The sequence below is a fragment of the Eufriesea mexicana genome, unplaced genomic scaffold (assembly GCF_001483705.2).
Source record: "Eufriesea mexicana isolate 0111107269 unplaced genomic scaffold, ASM148370v2 scaffold1523, whole genome shotgun sequence".
Classification (NCBI taxonomy): Eukaryota; Metazoa; Arthropoda; class Insecta; order Hymenoptera; family Apidae; genus Eufriesea; species Eufriesea mexicana.
Window position 1 is genome coordinate 665,912 of NW_016909723.1, and position 19,882 is coordinate 685,793.

Below are 19,882 nucleotides of genomic sequence, written 5' to 3' on the forward strand. Positions count from 1 at the left end.
ACTTTCGCCACAGCGACACGTGTCACGCGTACCCTTGCTTAAAGTTCCATTCGCGAAATAAACGCGACATCGATATTATCCGAAATGGTGTACAGGTTTAACGGAGTACGCGTATCCCATTTGGCGAACTTTGTTCGAAATTCCGTTTCCCCGATGAATACGTATACGTAGCGGAATGTATGCAGGAAACGAAGAAATTACTCGACGGACCGGCCAGATGCGAATGACGAATCGATACGTCGATCGAGACGCGGAACGGCGTTGCTTTCGCGTAAACCGTTAGTTAACGAGGAAAAGCGTCGCGGAAATTCGAGAACTCGTTCCTTCGTATTTATCCCAGTCGTTGAATATCGTCGACTGGCATTGTCAGCGTAACGAGGACGAGGAAATCGAAGATACGTTCGGAAAGAGAAGAGAAGCGGTGAAACACGCCGAATTTTCCCCTATTCACAAACGGAATACGTAAAAGGTCGCGAAGAAGACGTTGCACGGGTCGAGGTATACGCGAGTACTTCGTATCCTATTCCCTTTTCCCTTCCTTTGATCCCATAAGCCATGGTAACGCGATAGTTTTCCGGCAACGGTTATGGCATATATCGAGGGAAAATGAGTTGCCGTCCAAGATTAAACGAGCGTCGCGAGAACGAATCCGGAGACGACAGCGACGTCGCGATCAAACGAGAATGTCTTTCTCGAAATCGAAATGTACCTGCATTTCCCTCCCGGTTAATCGACGTCTCGCGGCTCACCGGTCGAGATCAACGTACCTAACATTCGTACCGAACAGCGACGCCGGAAAGTTGGATCGATAATCGCGACTAATTTCAATTTATCCATTCGATTTATCGTCCTTTCCTCCAGTGGCCCGTAAAGCAATTCCCGCGATAGACGAATACATCGGGCAGGAAAATCTGCTCGAGCGTGCCGATTCTTTTGATTTACCGAGTATTTTCCCAGTGATTGCCTGGTAAAAGTTTCAGCTCGATCCGTACTTTGGCCGCGTTGCGCTTCCATTAATAGGCGAAACGTAAGCCTACGCTCGGAAAATGTACGGCGGAAAAAAACGTTGATGAAGTCGTAGCGTATTCTACCGAACGTATCGACCGATATAAATTATTCCACGAATATAACGGAGTAACGCAAGGGCAGGCCTTTGACGCGGGATGGTTCGAAATCGAAATCGAAGGGCCGAAACGGCCGCAATTAAAACCGAATGGAACACGCGCGTTCGTACGGCCGATAACATCGAACAAACAGCCATTAAACGAGAATTCGAATTCGATATAGACGCGCGGAAGAAAGTTGAAAAAGCGAGCAACGTAAAACCCGCGATTCGTACGGCTTTCGCGCGATACGTAGATAGGAAGGCAGATGGAGGAATCATTCGATTCCGGTACACTTTGCTCCGTGATGACGTTCAACAGGGAGATTTTCGACGCTCGAGGGTTCGCAAGATCGCGATAAAATTCATCGGGTAAATTTTAATCGACTATACGACGTAAAATGTCCGATTTTTGATTGAGCGTAACGGAGATCAACGGCCGTTCGTTAACGCGATTCAATGAAAGCTTTTAAAAGAACGCGGCGTTTTAATTCCTGACGAAGTTATTCGGCGAATGCGTGTTCGCGAAAGAAATGCCGGAAATTTCCTTTGTCGCCTGCCCGTTCGTTGCGCGTAACGAAACTCGCTTCTTCCGCGATATTGCCTGTTAACGGATCGGTATTCCGAGAACAGGATTTCCTCGATGTTTAATGCGATTTAATATCGCCTCGAAAAGATATGATCGTTCGATACGGATTTTCCGTTAAATATTCACGATTCGAAGAAACTCGGCAAATGATTTTTCGAATTCTCTGCAGAATTTTCTTCCGCGCTCTGTTCCGTAACCGCGGAGAAAAACCAGGCCAATGAAAAAATAATGTCGCTAAGCTAAACGAATCTCGAGACCCTGCAGAAAGTAGGCTCTCTCGCCCAGTGAAATTTGTATCGTATAGCATGTAAGGGATAAACCGATACGAACGACGATGGTGTTCGAGTGAACGAATATTTAATAAATATTATTATCGGATAATTGCATTTATCGTCGAACGACTAGATTATCGGCGCCTAATTTCGAATACGGTTAATCTTTGCCGTTCAAAGTTCCGCTATTCGCGACATAACCACGCGATAGAATAATTGGCGTTCGTGCGAAGAGTGAGAAGCATCGTTGTCGGTCTGTAGGATTTAATACAGTGGTTAGGATTCGAGTACTTAACGTGACCACTCGCCCAGTCATCGGGACTGCCATTCCTGATTCGTGTAATTGCCATTGGCTGCAAGTTATTCGGGGATCAGGGATTTCGAAAATGTTACGAATTTCATGATCGCCGACCATCGAGAGTTCGATCGTTCGACGGGATTGGTTTGTTCGCGAACTACCTGAAATCAAAGGGTCGGATAATCGATGAGCGAGAACCGCATTTCCCTGTAAGACGGTCATGTACCAGCCAGGAATATACGGCATGCCAATTACGATGGATGCGAGATTTAATTGAATAGAGTTTGAACATTATGTCATAATGGCACGCGAATTAGTCCACTCGATTAAATCACCAAAGGATTAACGCGAAAGATCCGGAACGCGGTCTCGAGTAATCTGGCTTGGTTCGATTTCACCTGCACTCCGAGATCTTACGAGACACGGCACGCAGTTCGGAATCCTGTCTCCATCCTGCGGCTTATGCCGTGACAAATGGCAAGGTTTCCGGATAACGGCAACAAGATCCAGGATTCGTATCTCTGCCGATCGATCGATTTCAATTCGAGTTCTTGATACGCGAGATTCTCTGTTCCTCGTTCCGGCAAATGGAATTCGAATTTCCTTCCATCCGCGTGTGTACCTCGCGTGTACGTATATATTAAAAAACAAGGCAAAAGGAATATCGATGTATCGAGTAAAATCGAGCTAAACGTTTATTTTCCGAGAGTAGAACAGACGGAGGAAAACCGCCTCGCTGTGAACATTCCACTTTACCGCTTTTCTCTGTTTCTTTTTTTTTTTTTTTTTTTTTTTTTTTTTTTTTTTTTTTTTTTTTTTTTTTTTACTTAGAGAACGATTTACGTCCGCGCTGCTGGCCTATTTGCTAAAATTGTTTTCGTCTTGGTAGCGTTCCTGTACGATTGGTTGCGCTCGATTCCAAACGTCTGGATCTGAGAATTCGTAGAGCTTGTTTCAAGAAACATCGCCGATTTTACCGAGTAGTTTATTCGCGTTTGATAAGACGGAAGTGTGACCAAAAACTATGAAACTCTCCAACGGGCTAATACGGTCCTGCGAAATTACTAGACGCTAATTTTCCGGCGAAACGAGCCGCCTCGCGTGAAACGATTAAAGAAATTCTTAACCCGGAAGATCGATGTTTCAATGTTCGTGTCAAGATACGTGTATATACAGAGCGATATCGCTGCATCGTTCTCGACGCTCCTACGTTAGTCGAAGAGATTTTCGCGAGATAATCACGCGTAATCGCGGCGCGAGTATCGGGTTAGCGTACTCCCGACGTGTCGGTATATACGCGAGAAACGCAGTTTGCACGGAATATTTATTTTCCCCCACTTGCCTCTATCGCGCACCACTGATTTCCATATTCTTTCAAGCGATTTCACGCTGGCGGAAAAGAGCATTGAGCTGGAACGAAGCTTCGAGGCAGGTATCATTAATTATGTATCCCAGTGTCATGTACATCGTAGGTGTATTATTATACCGTAGTATTGGAAAATACACGAACGATTCCGATAATTAATGTTGCCGGATACGCGTATGCGCTTACCAAACGGCAATTAATCAGTTTCCGTGGAAAATCTCGACGATATCTTGCCACGATTTATTATCCTACCGAGTATCTTGAATTTACGGTGTCGTAGGCAATTAACTCGACGAAATGCGAAACTAACCGGGAATTAGCTCGCGTCGCTTCTTCGAGAGGATGTAAAATTTCGACGAAACCTCGGGTATTTACGTTGGAAATCGATTCGAAACCGATTCGAGTGGCGAAAAAGGCGACAGTGAACGGCGAGAATAGGAGATTTCGCGAGATTCGCGGGGCATAGATTACGAACTGCTCGATCGTTCACGAGCATCTGGCGGTGGAATAAAATGTATACCAGGAGGCTATTAAAATGCCAAGGAGTTCAATCGGACGAGGAGCGTTCTCTCCTGCGGTCGACCGCATTCAAATTTACAACCGACAGGAAGCACGAAATTCGACGGAATTCTTTATCGTATTTGAGGGAAGGAGATATAACCGAGAAGAGGGAAACGAACGATAATAAGAATTCCGATTCTCACTCGTTTCGCTTCGGGTTCGGCGAGAAGATCCTTCTTGGAATTGTGGATGTTGGCGGGTCGTTTTTTCGATAGTTCGGTGAAATAGCTTGGGCGGAAAAAGGCGGGAAGGAAAAAAAAAAAGAAAAAACAAGCGAAAGGAATGGATAAAGCCCGAAGAGATTCGGTCAGAATGTGGAGCATCCGTCGGGATCGGTAATAGAGGAGGAAAGAAAAAAAGAAAATGTAATTCGCCCGAGACATTTGGAACTTACGAGACGGCGACGACGACGTCGTAAAAATTACTCGCCGTGTCTTTGCAACGAAAGATCCGTTTTCTCCGTCGTTGCTTTTTATCGAACGGTTTTTATGGAACGTCGATACAGGTGTAAAGTAATTTCATAGCTCGATTAATCAAAGAGCAATTTTCGACGGGACACGTACGATCCATTAATCACCCCGTATTTAACTTGGAATCTCGGAACGTTTTGATTCGAGGGTAAAGAGAATGGATTCGCTGCAATCGAAATCTTTTCTCCCGTATAGCTGAATTCTCCGCATCGTTCTCGCTAATTGAAAATAAAGAACGTGATTGGAGCTGTCGGAGAAAAGTGGAATCCTCGTATGACAGTTAGAAAAAACGCCGTGAAAAGAAAAAGCCGTCGAGATAACAAATTTTTCTAGCTGGATGGTACGTCGTCGATAATCGATTTGCATATTCATCGCAAGACAGATTTCGATGATACTCGGTAAATAATTCGATCGTTGACCGATTAACGCGATAAATATTCAACGTCTCGCGGTTTATTTTTAAGGATAAAGTTCATCGGCTGTAAGAGGAAAATCCACGTTCGAATTTCGAAGATATAGGTGCACGGTAAATTACCACCTTAAGCAGGTGCACCGTGGGTCGTGGCAGCAGCGACCTTATAGACATATATCTCGTACCTATAAGGGTCGACGCTTCGTCGAAATCGATGCGAGTAAGTACTTATGCGCGTGGCGCGAGCTTGTTTTCCATGTCTCGACGCGTCCTTTCCACCAATATCCGAGGCATTATCCTTATATTCGAAAAAGCTTGAGAAAAATCGCGCGCGGGACGGATTGGATGCAAAGAGAGTTGGTTAGCCGGCGATACGTAGGAACGAGCACAGGTCGATCCAGTGCGTGGCATAGCCGAGGAAACGATGATTAATAACCATGCAGGAGTGGCCTATTGTATGGGCTTGCAATCATCGATAGCTCGGCTCCCCATTTTCGCGTATCAGCCGAGCAATAAAACACGTTGGCCCTTTCATCGGTGCTTGTACACTCACGGTGTGTCCTCCTATCCAGACGTCGGGACGCGTTCCGTCGCAGGATCGCCATTCTGGTTCCCGTGGAACCGTGCTGACCGGTCGATTAACTAGGCGGTCACAGCCTTTGCCAAGGCGATAAAGTCAACCGAGGACATGATTTATTCCTGATGGAGAACAGAGAACCCCGCGAGGTATTGAACTCCGGAGGATCATTGAATTATCGGGAATTTCAGGAAGCAGAATGTTCACGGTTGGTTAAGAGTCGCGTCGGGTCGCGATGGAGGGAAAGGCGATCGAAATTCGGTGGGATCGCAACATTTTCGCTTGGAAAATATCAGACGGCGTGAGCGAATAGAAACGATAAAGAAAGATGCAGCAAATTGCAGGTTAAACGAGCTCGACGCTGACAAAAATAAGTCGTCGACAGAAATAATTCCCGTTTTCCCAGCGAAAAAGAGAGTGAAAGAGCGAGCGAGCGAGAGAGAGAGAGAGAGAGAGAGGGGGGGGGGGTAGGCAAGAGAGGCAGGGAGAGAGGAGTTCAATCGACGGCCGGTGCAACGTCAATTTCGACGTACATTTACTCGGCTCTCGAGCCGCCGGTTTTGAAATGTAAATTTGCCGTGGGTAACAAGTGCGCGCGGCTCTGCGGCTCATAACGAGCCGACGAGGAATTAGGCCGGTGCAATGGAACCGCGTAGCCACGCGGTCGGAAAAACGAGCATGGTTCGTTACGTTCTTTCTCCTTCCGTTGTTCCCGCTACCTTCTCGTGGAAAAAGGATTAGACGGATCGAGCAATTTTTCACCGGGTCATTGTTTCGTCCGGTCATAAAAATCGAGCCAGCCGTTTGATTATTCGTCGCGAATCACGCCATCTTGAGCGCGTCCGTCGACCTCCGGACGGTCGACGTCGCAGAGAACTCACGCGATCTCTCCTTTGACTCGCAGATGGTTATCAGATTACGAGCGCGAGTATGTCATGGACTACTTTAACGGACGGGTCGAACGAATCTAGTCAATGCGCGACCTGATTTTCGCGTATTTGGAATTTAAATCGGTAATCTTATGCGGAAATGAAATTCGGTCGGCGAATACGACAGCGAGAGAGAGCGAGATAGAGAGAGAGAGAGAGAGAGAGAGAGAGAGAGAGAGAGAGAGGGAGAAAGCGAGCAAAAAAGTCGGTTGACGGCGTAAGCGATGCATAAACTTTGATTGAATTTTTCCGACCTGTTCCGAGGCGTTTATTACGTATCGATGCTCTCGTAGCGATGGCCATTGATTTTTAATTAACGGAAAACGACGCGGTCGCGCTTATTATTATAATTAACGAAGGCAAAGAACGGTACTTGTCACAGCTGCGTCATCGCGTCGATGGCATTGCCGGTGAAGGTCATAATGTTTCCGCAAAGCGTGGCACAGTCGCTGAGTAATCGACGGGGTGAGAGGTGGTGATCTTTAACGGTATGCAAAGCTAATTGCCAGTGGAGGTTCGCTTTGGTGACGCCGTTAGGCGTAAAGTCGTATCGGACAGTAGTAATTTTACGAGTTCATAAAGCGGGATTTGCCGTACGATGAATTTCGTCAGGCGAAATTGTGTATACCGGTGAAACGTAACGCGCGAGCACCTTATTAAAACGCGACTCTCGTGATATTTGGTTGTCGAATAACCTGTCCCTCGGAGACGGACTGCGAGATAACGGTTAAGGTTATTCGGGAAATTTACTTATTTTGTGATTCAACGCCGCTCTCAAAGCGAATCCGGTACAGGATTTAACTTGGCAAAACTGTTTGAAACGTGGTTCCTCTCGTAACGTTTGGATTTCGGCCTTTCTATGGAGTTCGCTTTGGATACGATGAAAATTAAATTACTTCCTTTAGGAGGCTCTTTTCGTCCAGGCTTCATGGAACATTTTCCGCTTTACAGATTTCGTAATCAGATTTATCGAGTAATAATATCGCGATCAAAAATAGGAGCGGTTTAGACAAAAGCTTCACCGTATCGTTTATAATTCTCCAGTCAATAACGAGCAGAAATGTCTATCGAGGATACGACGATCTTTTGTAATTGGCCGGTCTTGTGCAACTTATTTTACAATAAGCGCCGGTACAATAATCTCACAGCAGCTGTAAGCTGCAGAAGTAATACCACTAATGATGCACACTCGTCTTTTGCCTCGGTACGGATCGGTAGAGCCGTAAAAGGAACCCGCGACATTTCAGAGGTCATAGAGAATAGTAACGACGTTGGTATTTTTATTTCTCCTTCGCGCGTCTAATAAGAGCAGGACCTCGATTCCATCGATTGGATCGATTTTGCGATTAACGAAAAATGTATCCCGGTACGAATCACGGATCGCGTATAGCGATTGGATTATTTCGTTCGGTCGTTGTTCCCGTAGAAATTGTTTCCCGTTTCAACGGACCGTGCAACGAATTTAAAGATTCGATACCGATGCAACGGTTGACGCGAAAGAGCTTTCCCGCTAATTCGAACTTTTATCTCCAGTTTGTCCCATCGAACTTTTTTCCCCTCCCCCACGCTGCTCTGCTTCGAGTTTAAGCGAGAAATGCGTCGAAAGATTTTCGTCACTCGACCAAAGTTACCCGAGAGTTCTTATTTCCCGTGTGCGACGTACGAATACGCTGTTCTTCGTGCACCGAGTAAGATGTTTCGAAACTCCTGCAACGGGAATATTTCCGAATCTTCGCTGTAGATTATCCCATCCCGAATTTCGTCCTCGAATTTCATCCCCGAATTTCGTTCCCCGCCAAGCGCGAACGACTTTCTTCTCGCGATACGTCTTTTTCAATTCGCCGACTAATCCGGCAATTAGATAAACGCGCGCTTCGAGTACATTTTCCATTAGCTACCGTTGATTTTAATCGTCCGCGACTCTCCTCTTGTTCCCAGCTTTCGAGACGAGCTTCTTTGCCTCGATTAAACAATCCCTCGAATACGATTAATGAGTTTTTTCCTGGCATACTCGAGTGAAGTTGTTATATCTATGGAGGAGGTTCCGAACACGGTCTAATTTCAACTGAAAACATTTGCATACGAAACAATTTCTGTTCCCGACTCGATCTCGAGTTCTGACATTAAATTTTACTTAAACTTGGAAAGTAGGCTAATGCGTTTGCGGAGTAGTAGCTCAATAAGAAAATAAAAATAGACGAAAGCAATTTCGGTTCTAACAAATTTCCGAAAGAGTCTTACGAACTCCGTGTACGAAATTTTCTTGGAAAATTCATCGGGCCTACGAGCAAGATCTCGAGTAAGTGGTTGGCTTTTATGGCAGTTCGTGGCGGTTACCTACACCTTCGCATCCACGGAAAACGTTTCGTCGTCGACTCCATCTACCCAACTTTCTCCACCTCCTCTGTATTATTAATTTCCGACATGCAGCCTCTCGAACGAAGGTTATCGACGAAAGAAATTAGCTCGTTCTTCTCGCGCCAAAAGTATCTTCCATTTACACGACTCGCGGTCTCCTCGATGCGAACGATCGGGCGCATATTTTGCAAGCTTATGCGTATATATGTATGCGGTATATATATGTTGGCGGAAGGTCGCGCTTGGGTGCACGGTTGGAAACAAATTCGTCGGTATATGCGAGTCTCTTATGGGAAAAGGGTAATTTCAGGGGAACGATTGATCGTTGGCGTAAGAGAAGACGAAGGTGGAATTCTTTCGGTGGTTCGTTGGATGTAAAGAGAGGCAATGCAGCGAACGGCACTCGTGGCCACAACACCGCGCGCTACCCAAGAACGAAATGGACGATTGCGGAGAAATTGCTTCCCCTTGTGAACTTGCGATCGTTTCAATTTCGTCGGTGGTCCGTTGCTCGACTTTCTGGGTTAATTCGCGGATTCCGTCCGCCGTAATTTCGCTATTATTTATCTTCTAATTTTACTTTCCAACTCCGTACTACGAAGCCTCGAATAACCAACGTTAAGTACGTTTTCCTGCTTCCTTTAATAGCCGACGGAAAAACGACGCAGCAAGACATTAGAAATAACGCGCCACGCGTTTCTATACTTTTTAGTACGATGTTTTCCCATCGGGATTTTCCTTTTCTCCGGCTTGCGTAATCGAGAAAAGCAGTTCACTCGTCGCGAAAGATCGACCTATTTTTTTCAAGTCGACCAATGTCGTTAGAAGAATCGGTTTCCCCATCTCTCGATTATTCGTGTTTCGTTCCAGTTTCGTCGATTCATCCATTATCGAGACACCCGTCTTGGAGTACTCGAGCTTTTCGGGGCTCGACGGAATAATTTTAACCGACAAATTTTTCTTCTCTTCTTCATTTTCCTCTGTTCTCCTCTTTTTCCCTCTTTTCCCTTCTTTTCCCTTTCCAATTTCGTTACGTAATACGGCTTACGTAGGAAGCATGTTGCAACGTCGTTGATCGTAAGCCGAGCTACTCAAAGGGGAGCGTGAACTAAAAGGGAGTATAGAAATAAGTAAGTACGTTAATAAGAAGGACGAAGAACGAGGATAGGGGAAAATGGGGCGACAGATAAGAGGGCGGAAAGTCGCGAGATGGGAAAGTTTTTGCCTTCGATTCGGCGCATTTTGTTTTCGCTGGACAACTCGTCCCTTTAATTACAGAGGTATCGACGAAAGGCGAATCGGACGAGAAGTTCTCCAATTCTAAAGTCGCGAAAATCAACCGTGGGTTCATCAACTGGAGATTAATAGACTCCTCTGCTTGTTTTACTTCTTCGTTCGCTTACAACCGATAAACTTTTTCCGTGATTAATCGCGGCAACGGCGGCTACGTACTTCAAACCTAGGGTTAATCTTTCCGATCTATACTCTCTCCCTCTATTCTATCTCGATTAAAGAGACACGATTGCCGCTTCTCGAAAATTTTCCGTCGTGGAGATAACGAATCCTCGATTCGTACGACCCAATCGCTTAATTGGACAGTTTTCGTTCGTCGAACAGCGTTTCGAATTTCCAAGTTTCGTGCGAATGGCATACTCGATTCAATATCGACGATAGAAACGTTCAACTATTTCGTACAATTTCCAAGAGGAAGGAAGCGCGCTTTAAAATACAAGTCGATAATATACCTCTCGTTTATTTTCATACAATTTAATTGCATTTCTCTTGACCCACGAGTCGCCTATGATCTTGGTTTTCATGAAAATATCTGGAAAAATAAAGATTGCGAAAGGAATAACGGAGAACGCGGCGAGTAACGGTGGAAATTTACTCAGAAAATTAGCATTTTCTGCAATTTGTATTTGGCGCATGCTTCCACGCGATGATTGGCGTGTTAGAGAATAAGAATGTTTTACCTAGAGAACAGTAGGGAGTCGAAGTAATATGGTTTAATGAAAATGTTGCATCCAGAAAAATTTGATTAAAAAGTGTATTCCTTCCTGTGACGCAAGCAAAATAAAAGAGAAATGGGAAAAACAGCGTTATGACTATGCAACGAAAATTTATGTTGCATATATCGCTGTAAAACCATAGCAGTTTTTACAAATACGAAAAGTTGGTATACTTTCGCAAACACCCCAGCAGGACCTACAAATGTAATTACTTTGCAAGAAGCAGCTGAAAAATGATCTACGCGTGAAATGTAATTACGTTCCAACTATAATCCGGCGTACTTTATGCCGTAACAGGATTACATCTGGTTATGTCGGTTCGAACTATTCGATCGGTTCGTTCCCTTCGTCTTTTCGCTCTTCCCTGACAACGTCGAATTCCTTTTTCTTACGTACAAGCTTTACTTCCAGCTGCTAGTGTTTCTTTAATTATCGTTTCTTTACGAATAATCCAAGAGGTAATTAAGTAATTATCCAAGAGGTAATTATCGTTTCTTTACAAATAATCCATGGTAACGTACTACTAACGATGCGAAGACTCGGTAGCTATGGGGCGAACATGTTGTCAATGCGCGGAAACCGCACAAAAACTATACTGATCTCTGTCCAGGGGGTGGACAAGAGATTAAGGTAATCCCACCTAACCGATGACGTTCGTTCCAAAGGTTTCAACTGATTAATCGGTCGATCGATCGGCACTTGCAGTCTGTGCCGCAAAATATGATTTTCAATGATAATATGCACTGAAAATGTGAAAAAGCTTTCGGCGAAATCTAGGATAAACTCTAAAATCCGCGAATGAATATATGGATTATATATTGTTAAATCAAACGTAAATTACATCAAAGTGTTGTGCAATTTTTATGTTTTTTTTTTTCTTTCCTCTTTCAAGCGCGATGAGTTTCATTTTTACCGAAAACTCGTTAGTAAAGATAAAAATACTTTAAAGAAAAAAGCAAACCCCGAAATATAATTCAAATTTTACCGTACCACAGAATTTTAATTGGGACGTAAAATCTCGACAATCATTTCCAAACATAAGCCGAAAGAAATAACATTAATTTGTTGCTCGATATTAATGGCAATTGGCATTGCCGATATTTTTATAATTATTATTTTTGCTCCACGTCGATGACGTTATTTGTTCTGCGAACAACGTTTGCAGCGTAGGTAAATTTTTATATTTCGCTATTTCCATCTCTGATTTCACGTCAGGACCTTCTCTCACCTATCCTACGCGTCGACGAGTACACCGGTCATTGACAGACGCTGAGTCAACATTTCGTTATTGTCGCTAGTCTCACGTACGCATTTCGAAGGAAAAAGGTAGGTCAGGACGTTTCCAAGAATTCCACTCGTCATTCATCCCTCCGTACAGTTCCTTCAACGCCACGTACTTTCGGAATCAATCGAGATGTCGATATAAAATAGAAAACGGTATAAAGGGGATACTCTCCTCCACTTGCCGAGCCATTGATCGTAATCGTATAAATTTATATTAATTTATATTAGTTCGGATCAATTATTCTCATCGAAGTTAACCGCTTGACTGGATACGAAAAGTAGTTTGATCAGCGATGATTTAAATTCCGTTTCACCAGCCATTCCTGATACTTTAATACGCGTAGATTGTACGACATTGTACGGTGTAATGGTTCTTCTATCGCGAACGGTTTTTAATAAAAGGAGATTTAGCTGCATTTTCAAATATTAACGACACAATTTTACCACGATTTCGCTTGTTAATCTACTTATATTTATCATTTATCGTTTATCATTTATCGCGCAAAAGCGAACACCCCGATATCTATTGTGCAGATAGAGGATTCGAGGTTGATCGCGCGATCGAGCCTCCATATAAATTCTAGTGCACACGTTGCGTTTGTAATCGCCTCTTTTTTCCCCACTTTTTACCCCTCTCTCTTTTTCTTTTTTTTTTTTTTTTTTTTTTTTTTTTTTTTTTTTTTTTTATTCACCCATAATAACGTATCGCCGCCATATTTCAATATTTTTGCATCGGGAGGATAGCGCTGCTATTAAATTCGCTAATGTTTCGAAATGTTTCCACGCGACTCCAGAGGAAATTTGATAATCTATATAATTTTTACACTCTCGACAAACGAGGAAATTTTGTACGTTGCTATTAATTCATTCTCGTTTTGCCCCGTGGCCTGAAATATAGAAATAAATGCGCCGCACGGCGAAAAGTTGAGTAAATTCGTTATCGCGATGTTTCGTTTCGGAAAGATGTTTAATTCGAACGGTAAAACGACGCGGCAGCGAGACACGAAGAGGTGAACCGTAAACGTTTCAAGTTGAACGCTTTTCACGAGTCGACAAAGGGAAAAGAATCACGGCTAGACCAGAGTTTCGCGCCGGAGCCACTGAAACGAGCATTAACATACGCGTTGTTTCGATGTTTGTCGCGAGTTTGTAATACTGAAACAGAATTCACGGTTTCTAGCAAGTTCATAATACCCAAGGTTGTCCGTTTGTCGTCGAGCGAGAACTTGTTTCATTTGCACGCGATAAGTTGGGGAACAGGCTTCCGGGCAGCGTGGCACTTACATGCGGCACGTAACGAGCAGTTTCGAATTAACGCGAAACACGGACGATACGTCGAATGGAAACTCTTTCGATCGCGCCATCTCGTGTAACGCGTCCACTTGAAAGTCCTTACTCTCGTAACGCTCGAACGCGAGAGCGATTTTTAATTTCGACAAGTACCTTCGTTTTGCCGGGACACGAATGCGGGTGTAAACGCACAGCCCGTTTAAATTATTCAGCGAATAAAAGAAGCATTAATCCCCGGTGAGGAAACGGCGAGGGAACGGCGAGGGAACGGCGAGGGAACGGCGTGAAAATGGCGAGAGACCGGTGAGACGCGTGTGCATTTAAGGCGAAGGATGGTCGGTGTACTTGTTTAACCTGAAATCGGCTTAATGTCTTTGCACCGCATTCCGGCCGTTGTACGTTCCCCTCGTTCGTTATCGTTTTAACTTCCTTCCTCTCGTTTCGCATATTTTCCACGCGTACAATTTAAGCCCACGGCGACGATTCTGTCGGGATTCCCTGTATATCTTTGCGAGGAGCTGATTACGCAAACTTTCGCGCGGTGATGTTCATATCGGTATGTAAATACGCGCGCGTTGGCTATCACCGTGAAACCGTAGTACGACCGAGATCATTACCACGGGCCTTCACCGCCGTACCTTCCTTCCTTCCTTCCTTCCTTCCTTCCAGTCTCGGCGTACCCTTTGCAATCTGCATACACGTTCGTTTACCGATGCATGCATACGTTGCACACGCTGTACAGCAAATTTTACGCGAAGCTAAATTACAGCACGGTTGCGCATCCGCTCGATCGTGCTTTGCCCAGAAACGCGCGTTGATTCGAAGCGAGAGGAAAGGATGCTTGCTCTCGCGTACTAGCGCGTGTGTCGTTCCATCAGGCCTCAAAGTAGCAACGATAATTCCAACACCGCGAGTAATAACGCTTGGCGTACGGAGAGGAGACGGGAATCGAGGAGTATCGCGGATAAGAGCGATTTACGGGGCGAAGGTGAAAAGAAACTCGTAAAAAGTCAGTCAGTCGAGAATAATTTATTCCGAGGATCCGGTTAAAAGAGCAACAACGTGGCGAGTTTCACGCGTGAAACTTTTACTCTTTCACAGCGTGAAAGATTACGCGCGAGGCAGAACGTCGTCGCTAATTAAATCGCTTTCGTTTCACCGATTCGATGAAACTTCTCTTCGAACTGACGACCGGCTACGAATGTAGGGGGAAAATGGAAAAAAGACACGGAACGTGGGGCGTGACGAGCGTAGAAGGAGAATTGCGACCGCTTAAAAAGCAGGAAACGAGAATGAAAATGTTTCGCGAATCGCTGCGACCGCGCTGAAGAGATGTCAGTTTCATTGTTAAAGTTATTACGCGATAGTGGCGATAATAATCGGACATGGGCAGAGTCCAACATGCGCGACGTGCAGCACGAGGCAAGCGGAAATAACGATGCGTCGTGTCCAAAAGTTGGTGGAGTCGGCGAATGTACAGTTAGAGGGAACGTTCGAACGGTTAAGTGTGGGTAAACATGGGAATAAATTAAAACGACAACGTACGACGTTCCGCTGCAACTATCGCGATGATGTAAACGCTGATAAACCGGCGATATTTTTTCGCTCGCTGAGTTATCGAATATTGCCGTGGGATTGTTTCGCGTACACGAAAAATCCGGCGTCGATGCAACAAAAGGGGCCATTTGTTAGCAACGGAAGACAGGAGAAATTTGATCGTTGCGAAAGGTGGAAAACTTCGCATGGCTGTTCTTGCTATAACTTTCGACGTATCGAACGGATTTCTCGACCGCGTGGGCAATTTGTTCCCGGTTAATTTTCCATTAAAAATTTCCGGCTAATAGCGTTTCTCTCGGCTACGGCTACTCTTTGCGTCTACGAGGTCGTAAATGGGAGTACAACGCCAGCAACGAACAGGTCGATCTTGACCTATGTTTAGAAAACAAATAATTCGGTTCGTTAATTTCACTGTTCGGAAAAGGAAAATATTTGGAACTCGCCGTATCGTGGAACATCGCGAAGAACATCGAGGATCCTTTATCCGGAAAAAGTTTTTGCCAACCATTTTTCCGTTCTCCTTCCTCTCGTCGAAGATACTTAACAAAGGTGGGCCACTTACAACGAAAGGTTGGAGTTGAACGAGGAAAGACTAAGGGTCACAGCACCCTACTCGAGTTCATATCGATTGCAGAGGACTCGAACATCGCGGTGGCTACGTGTAACGGAGAGAAAATCGCGGAGGTCGCGTATCGTGCAACAACAACCGTGTCATATACATGTCTCGATACGCTAAATATTCCGTTTATCCATGATCAGCGCGCGTTTCCCGAATTAACAGCTGAATCGAAGAACCGTCGTCTCACTTTATCTTTTTTCCCTTTTTGTTACAGAGTACGATGAACGTCTAAAGAAACGACGTACAAATTAATTATCATCATGAGAACTCTTCTGATTCTAGCGAGCATTTTCTTGGAAATACAACTTCATTTCATTGGTAAGTACCAATTCCATTACCTCGGTTTTTATTCGAGGAACAAAATGGTCGGAATCCCGCGAAAGTTTCCCGGTAATTATTCGCTGATTAGGTCGAGGGCCACTCGTAAGAGATTAAAACGATATATTACCCGTATGCGCATGGGCATATACGACGGATATCTTTCTCGCATTCGCATTTCGGCGACGTACCTTCGTACCGGTACGGTAAACGCTTAATTCGTTGTGCCAGTTGACGGCTGACAAGTAATATCCGGTTATCGCGTTCTCGATGCCCGGGTCCAGGTTTTGGCTCGTTAGCGTTGGCTAAAACTTACCTACGGCCGTAAACCGTTCGTTCCATCGTCGAATAGATCGTTAACGCTGCCAAAAGTGTATTCCTATTTATTCCGCCGGTAAGATCCGTGGTCCCGAGGATACGATTCGTTTGCATTCCAACTCGAAATATCGTTTAAAATCGGCTTGTCTCTTGTCGTGGAGGACACGTCGGAAACGAGCAGTTGGAAATTTAATTAAACGCAGCGATCTTTACCGCGCGGATATATCACGATCTCTAATTTGCCGATCTCTTCGAAGTTCCTCGAAATTACTCGTAAACTATCTCACCGTCCGGCTATCGAGAAGATTCCGAGACTACACGGTTTTGCCACGATCCGTGGATTATATTCGCTCGTAGAGATATTTCTGGTACAGCCGACGATTTCTATAGTCATCGTTCTCTCTACAGCTCCTTGTCCCAAGATCTCGGGGCACGGTCGTCTAAATTCGTTGGACAAAAACCGAGAAAGATTTAGAAGACCGTAAATCGTTATAGTACACGGTACGTCTGTACGATACGTTATCATCGACGCGTGTGGGACCAGCCGCCATAAACTGGATTTTGCGTTTTCGCACGCGTTATCAGCATGTATAAGCGAGAGAAATCGTTGAAAGTTATCCTAGGTTAATTGTATTTTATCGCAACGTCGAACGAATAAATCGATCCCCGTTGCTTGCTCTCGATACGTTTAATTATGAGCCAACGTCTTCTCTCGCTTTTCTACTGGAAAATCCACGACGGTAGTAGAGATCGGCGTGACCGGTGAGAAAAAAGCAAAGAAAAGCGTTCGCGAGGAAACTTGAAGCGTAACTCTGGCGGCGAGGGTGTATTCGATGTTGCCCTGGTATCGATGATCCGTGAAAGAGGAAATAATTTTGAACTCACCCTGAGAACCAATATGGACGGCGCGTTTTAGGTTTCTAGGTAGGTCGGTTTCTCAGCGACAAAGAGGAGACGTAGTCGGGAAGGTCTATCGAATATCGTGCATTGTCCATTCACACGTGCGGCTGCAAAATAGGTTGCACCTCCGACGCGGTAATACTTTATCGTTATCGGTGTGTGTTAGCTCGTAAAAGACCGGCAAAGCCAAACGAGAAAGCGTTTCTAAGCGGCGAAAGAGCTCGTAAGGCGACGGAATCGAGTCCGATGTCGGGCAACGTTTGAAAAATGTTTTAGCAAAAATCTTCGTACAACACGTCGAATATTCCAGCAAACTGTTACGAGTCGAAACTTGCAAAGCGCTATGCATGTATGTACTTCGTTATCGGAGCGATTCGAGAGAAACGTCACGTACGCGTAACTTGGAGATACACGAGGAAAAAGATGAGCAAACCGGTGGAGGATAGACGGAGAAAACGCGTTTAACGAAACGACGTTAACGAGTGTGCTTTTCGATTAGCTTCTTCGAGCGCCCTTGCGACGGAATGGATGAAAATTAGCGTGGGCCGAGAGGCGCGTGGAAGGTAATGGGAATAAAAAGGCGATAAATCGCGTCGAGTTGCGGGCGAGTTGCGGGCGAGTTGCGGGCGAGTTGCGGGCGAGTTGCGGGCGAGTTGCGGGCGAGTGGAAAACGGGGTAATAGTGGGCAGAACTGTGTCGGAAGAAAGAGGAGAAAGCTGTCCGGTGAGGAAGTGGCGGTAAGAAAATCGGCGACTGGAGGACGAGCTAGGCCGGTCGATCTACGATCGCGTGCACGCGTGCCATTTCCGCGGTCATATGCGATTTCAGGCCTGCCACGCGACGAGATCTGCTCGAGTCTTTGGTCTCCGGGAGCAGGACGATTCGTGGACTCGGGAAAACGGGTCAGGTTTAACGAACCGTCGAACGAGCCTCGAGGTAGGTAACGAGAGCTAATTGCCGACGTTTTCATCGTGTACACGACTCGAGTACGCGGGCTAAATAGAGGCTCGTTATACTATGACTAAACGATCGCGTATGCATCTACGGGAACCTTATCACGCGGCGAGTGGATTTCGTATATGCACGACGAACGAACGTCGTATCGCGTTTCGACGCAGCTTCTAGGAAGAAGGAGCTAGAGGACTGTCGGAGGCAGGAAGGGAAGGAAAATCGATGACCAGCGCGATGAATACTTAACCCGGCCCGAAATGGGATTCCTTTCAGCCGGGTACCGAGAGTTACGCGATCTTTTATTACGGTTACGATTTTAAAGAGTACGGGAGAAGTGGCGCGTAGGACGGTTAAGTGTTTCGCAAGTGAATTTGAACGAAAACCAGGGTAGATTCGTAATAGCCGCGCTGCTGTAAACGCGAAGCAACGCTTCGTAATTGTCGTGACTAAGTTATTCACTTAAGCCACTTACGCTGCACCGGGGTTATGCGTTATCGTAGCAACGGTGGCTGCATTAATCTCGAAACGAGAGAGAATTCCGTTTCGCTTTCCTCTCCGGCACTAGTCGGTGCCGCGCTAACTCACGCTATTGTGCCTCTTGCCAACGAAGTAACGCGAAAATCGTCCTTAATCTCCGATGGTACCTTTCCTTAGGCCTTTGAGCTTTTAAGCTTTCGCAACTTCGATGTCAGCCCTAACGCTTTCGTACCTCTCGGCTTTTTCCCGAAAAATTAATCCGGGTTAATAGAAATTCTTCCTACCACCCGATCTCGGATAGCGTTGTCGAAACTACGAGCGATTCATAAAGGCAGAAGCCGAGACGAATATGCTATTTGAAAGTCCCATTAGAAAATGAACTCTGCTATTTTGCTACCTAAATGGAGGCGATAGCGAGAGAGCCGTGTACGAAAGGTAAAATCACGACACACGGGTATACGCGATTAAATGTTCCCGCTCTCTTTCACCGGTACGAAGAGCGAGCTAACTTTCGAGGAAGTAATTTTCGACGAAACGAGTTGTCGATAAAAATAGTTTAGAATAAGTTATAGCTGTAATTACGGCAAATCCATTCGACGCGTATCACGACTGTGATTTTCTGTTTCAGGAAGCCAGGCGGAGCATCGAGGGTCGTCGAGTGCCAACAACGAAGTGGCGCCCTTAAAGAGCTCCGAGGATAAAAGCGAAGATGTCATCGAAGGTCCCATCAGGGAAGTCCTCGCACAAAGCGGAAGTATCGCAAATTTGCCCTGCAAAGTTACCGAACCTGGCGCTGGAACCGTAAATGTCGTTACGTAATACAAGTTAGCTCGGAGGCGATTGACCCAGAAAAGTATTTCCAAGATACGCGCCCCACCGTTCGCGTGATGTAATTCATGCGGGGTCGAAATTAGTTTCATGCCGATACACGACACCGCCAGAGGCAGAGACGCGAGTGCTTTACATCCGCGAAATATTTCCCTCGCGACAACACGCTCGCGATTCGCCTTGCCTGTCACCTTATTTTCCTATGCGGTATCGATTTTCCAACCTTTCCCGGAATTCCTCGTCCAGCATTCGCGTGTACTCCTTTGAAATATCTTTTAATTCGGCTTCATCGTATCCAAGAATTTTCCAAACTATCTATATTTCCCCGCTTTCGCCGTTCTCTTCCATTCGTTCCTTTCGTTCCTTTTGTTCCTACGCTTTATTTTATATCGGCATT

General features: G+C 45.4%; 1 protein-coding gene across 1 annotated transcript in view; it reads left to right on the forward strand.

Annotated features, from left to right (window-relative positions):
* The first annotated feature begins 15,953 nt into the window (after nt 1–15,953).
* LOC108548480 (neural cell adhesion molecule 2) overlaps nt 15,954–19,882 on the forward strand; it is a 14,796-nt gene continuing 10,867 nt past the window's right edge. Inside the window, exons 1-2 of the mRNA XM_017901417.1 lie at nt 15,954–16,011; nt 19,286–19,458. Of these exons, the coding sequence (XP_017756906.1) occupies nt 15,954–16,011; nt 19,286–19,458 (231 nt within the window). The remainder of the gene's footprint in view (nt 16,012–19,285; nt 19,459–19,882) is intronic.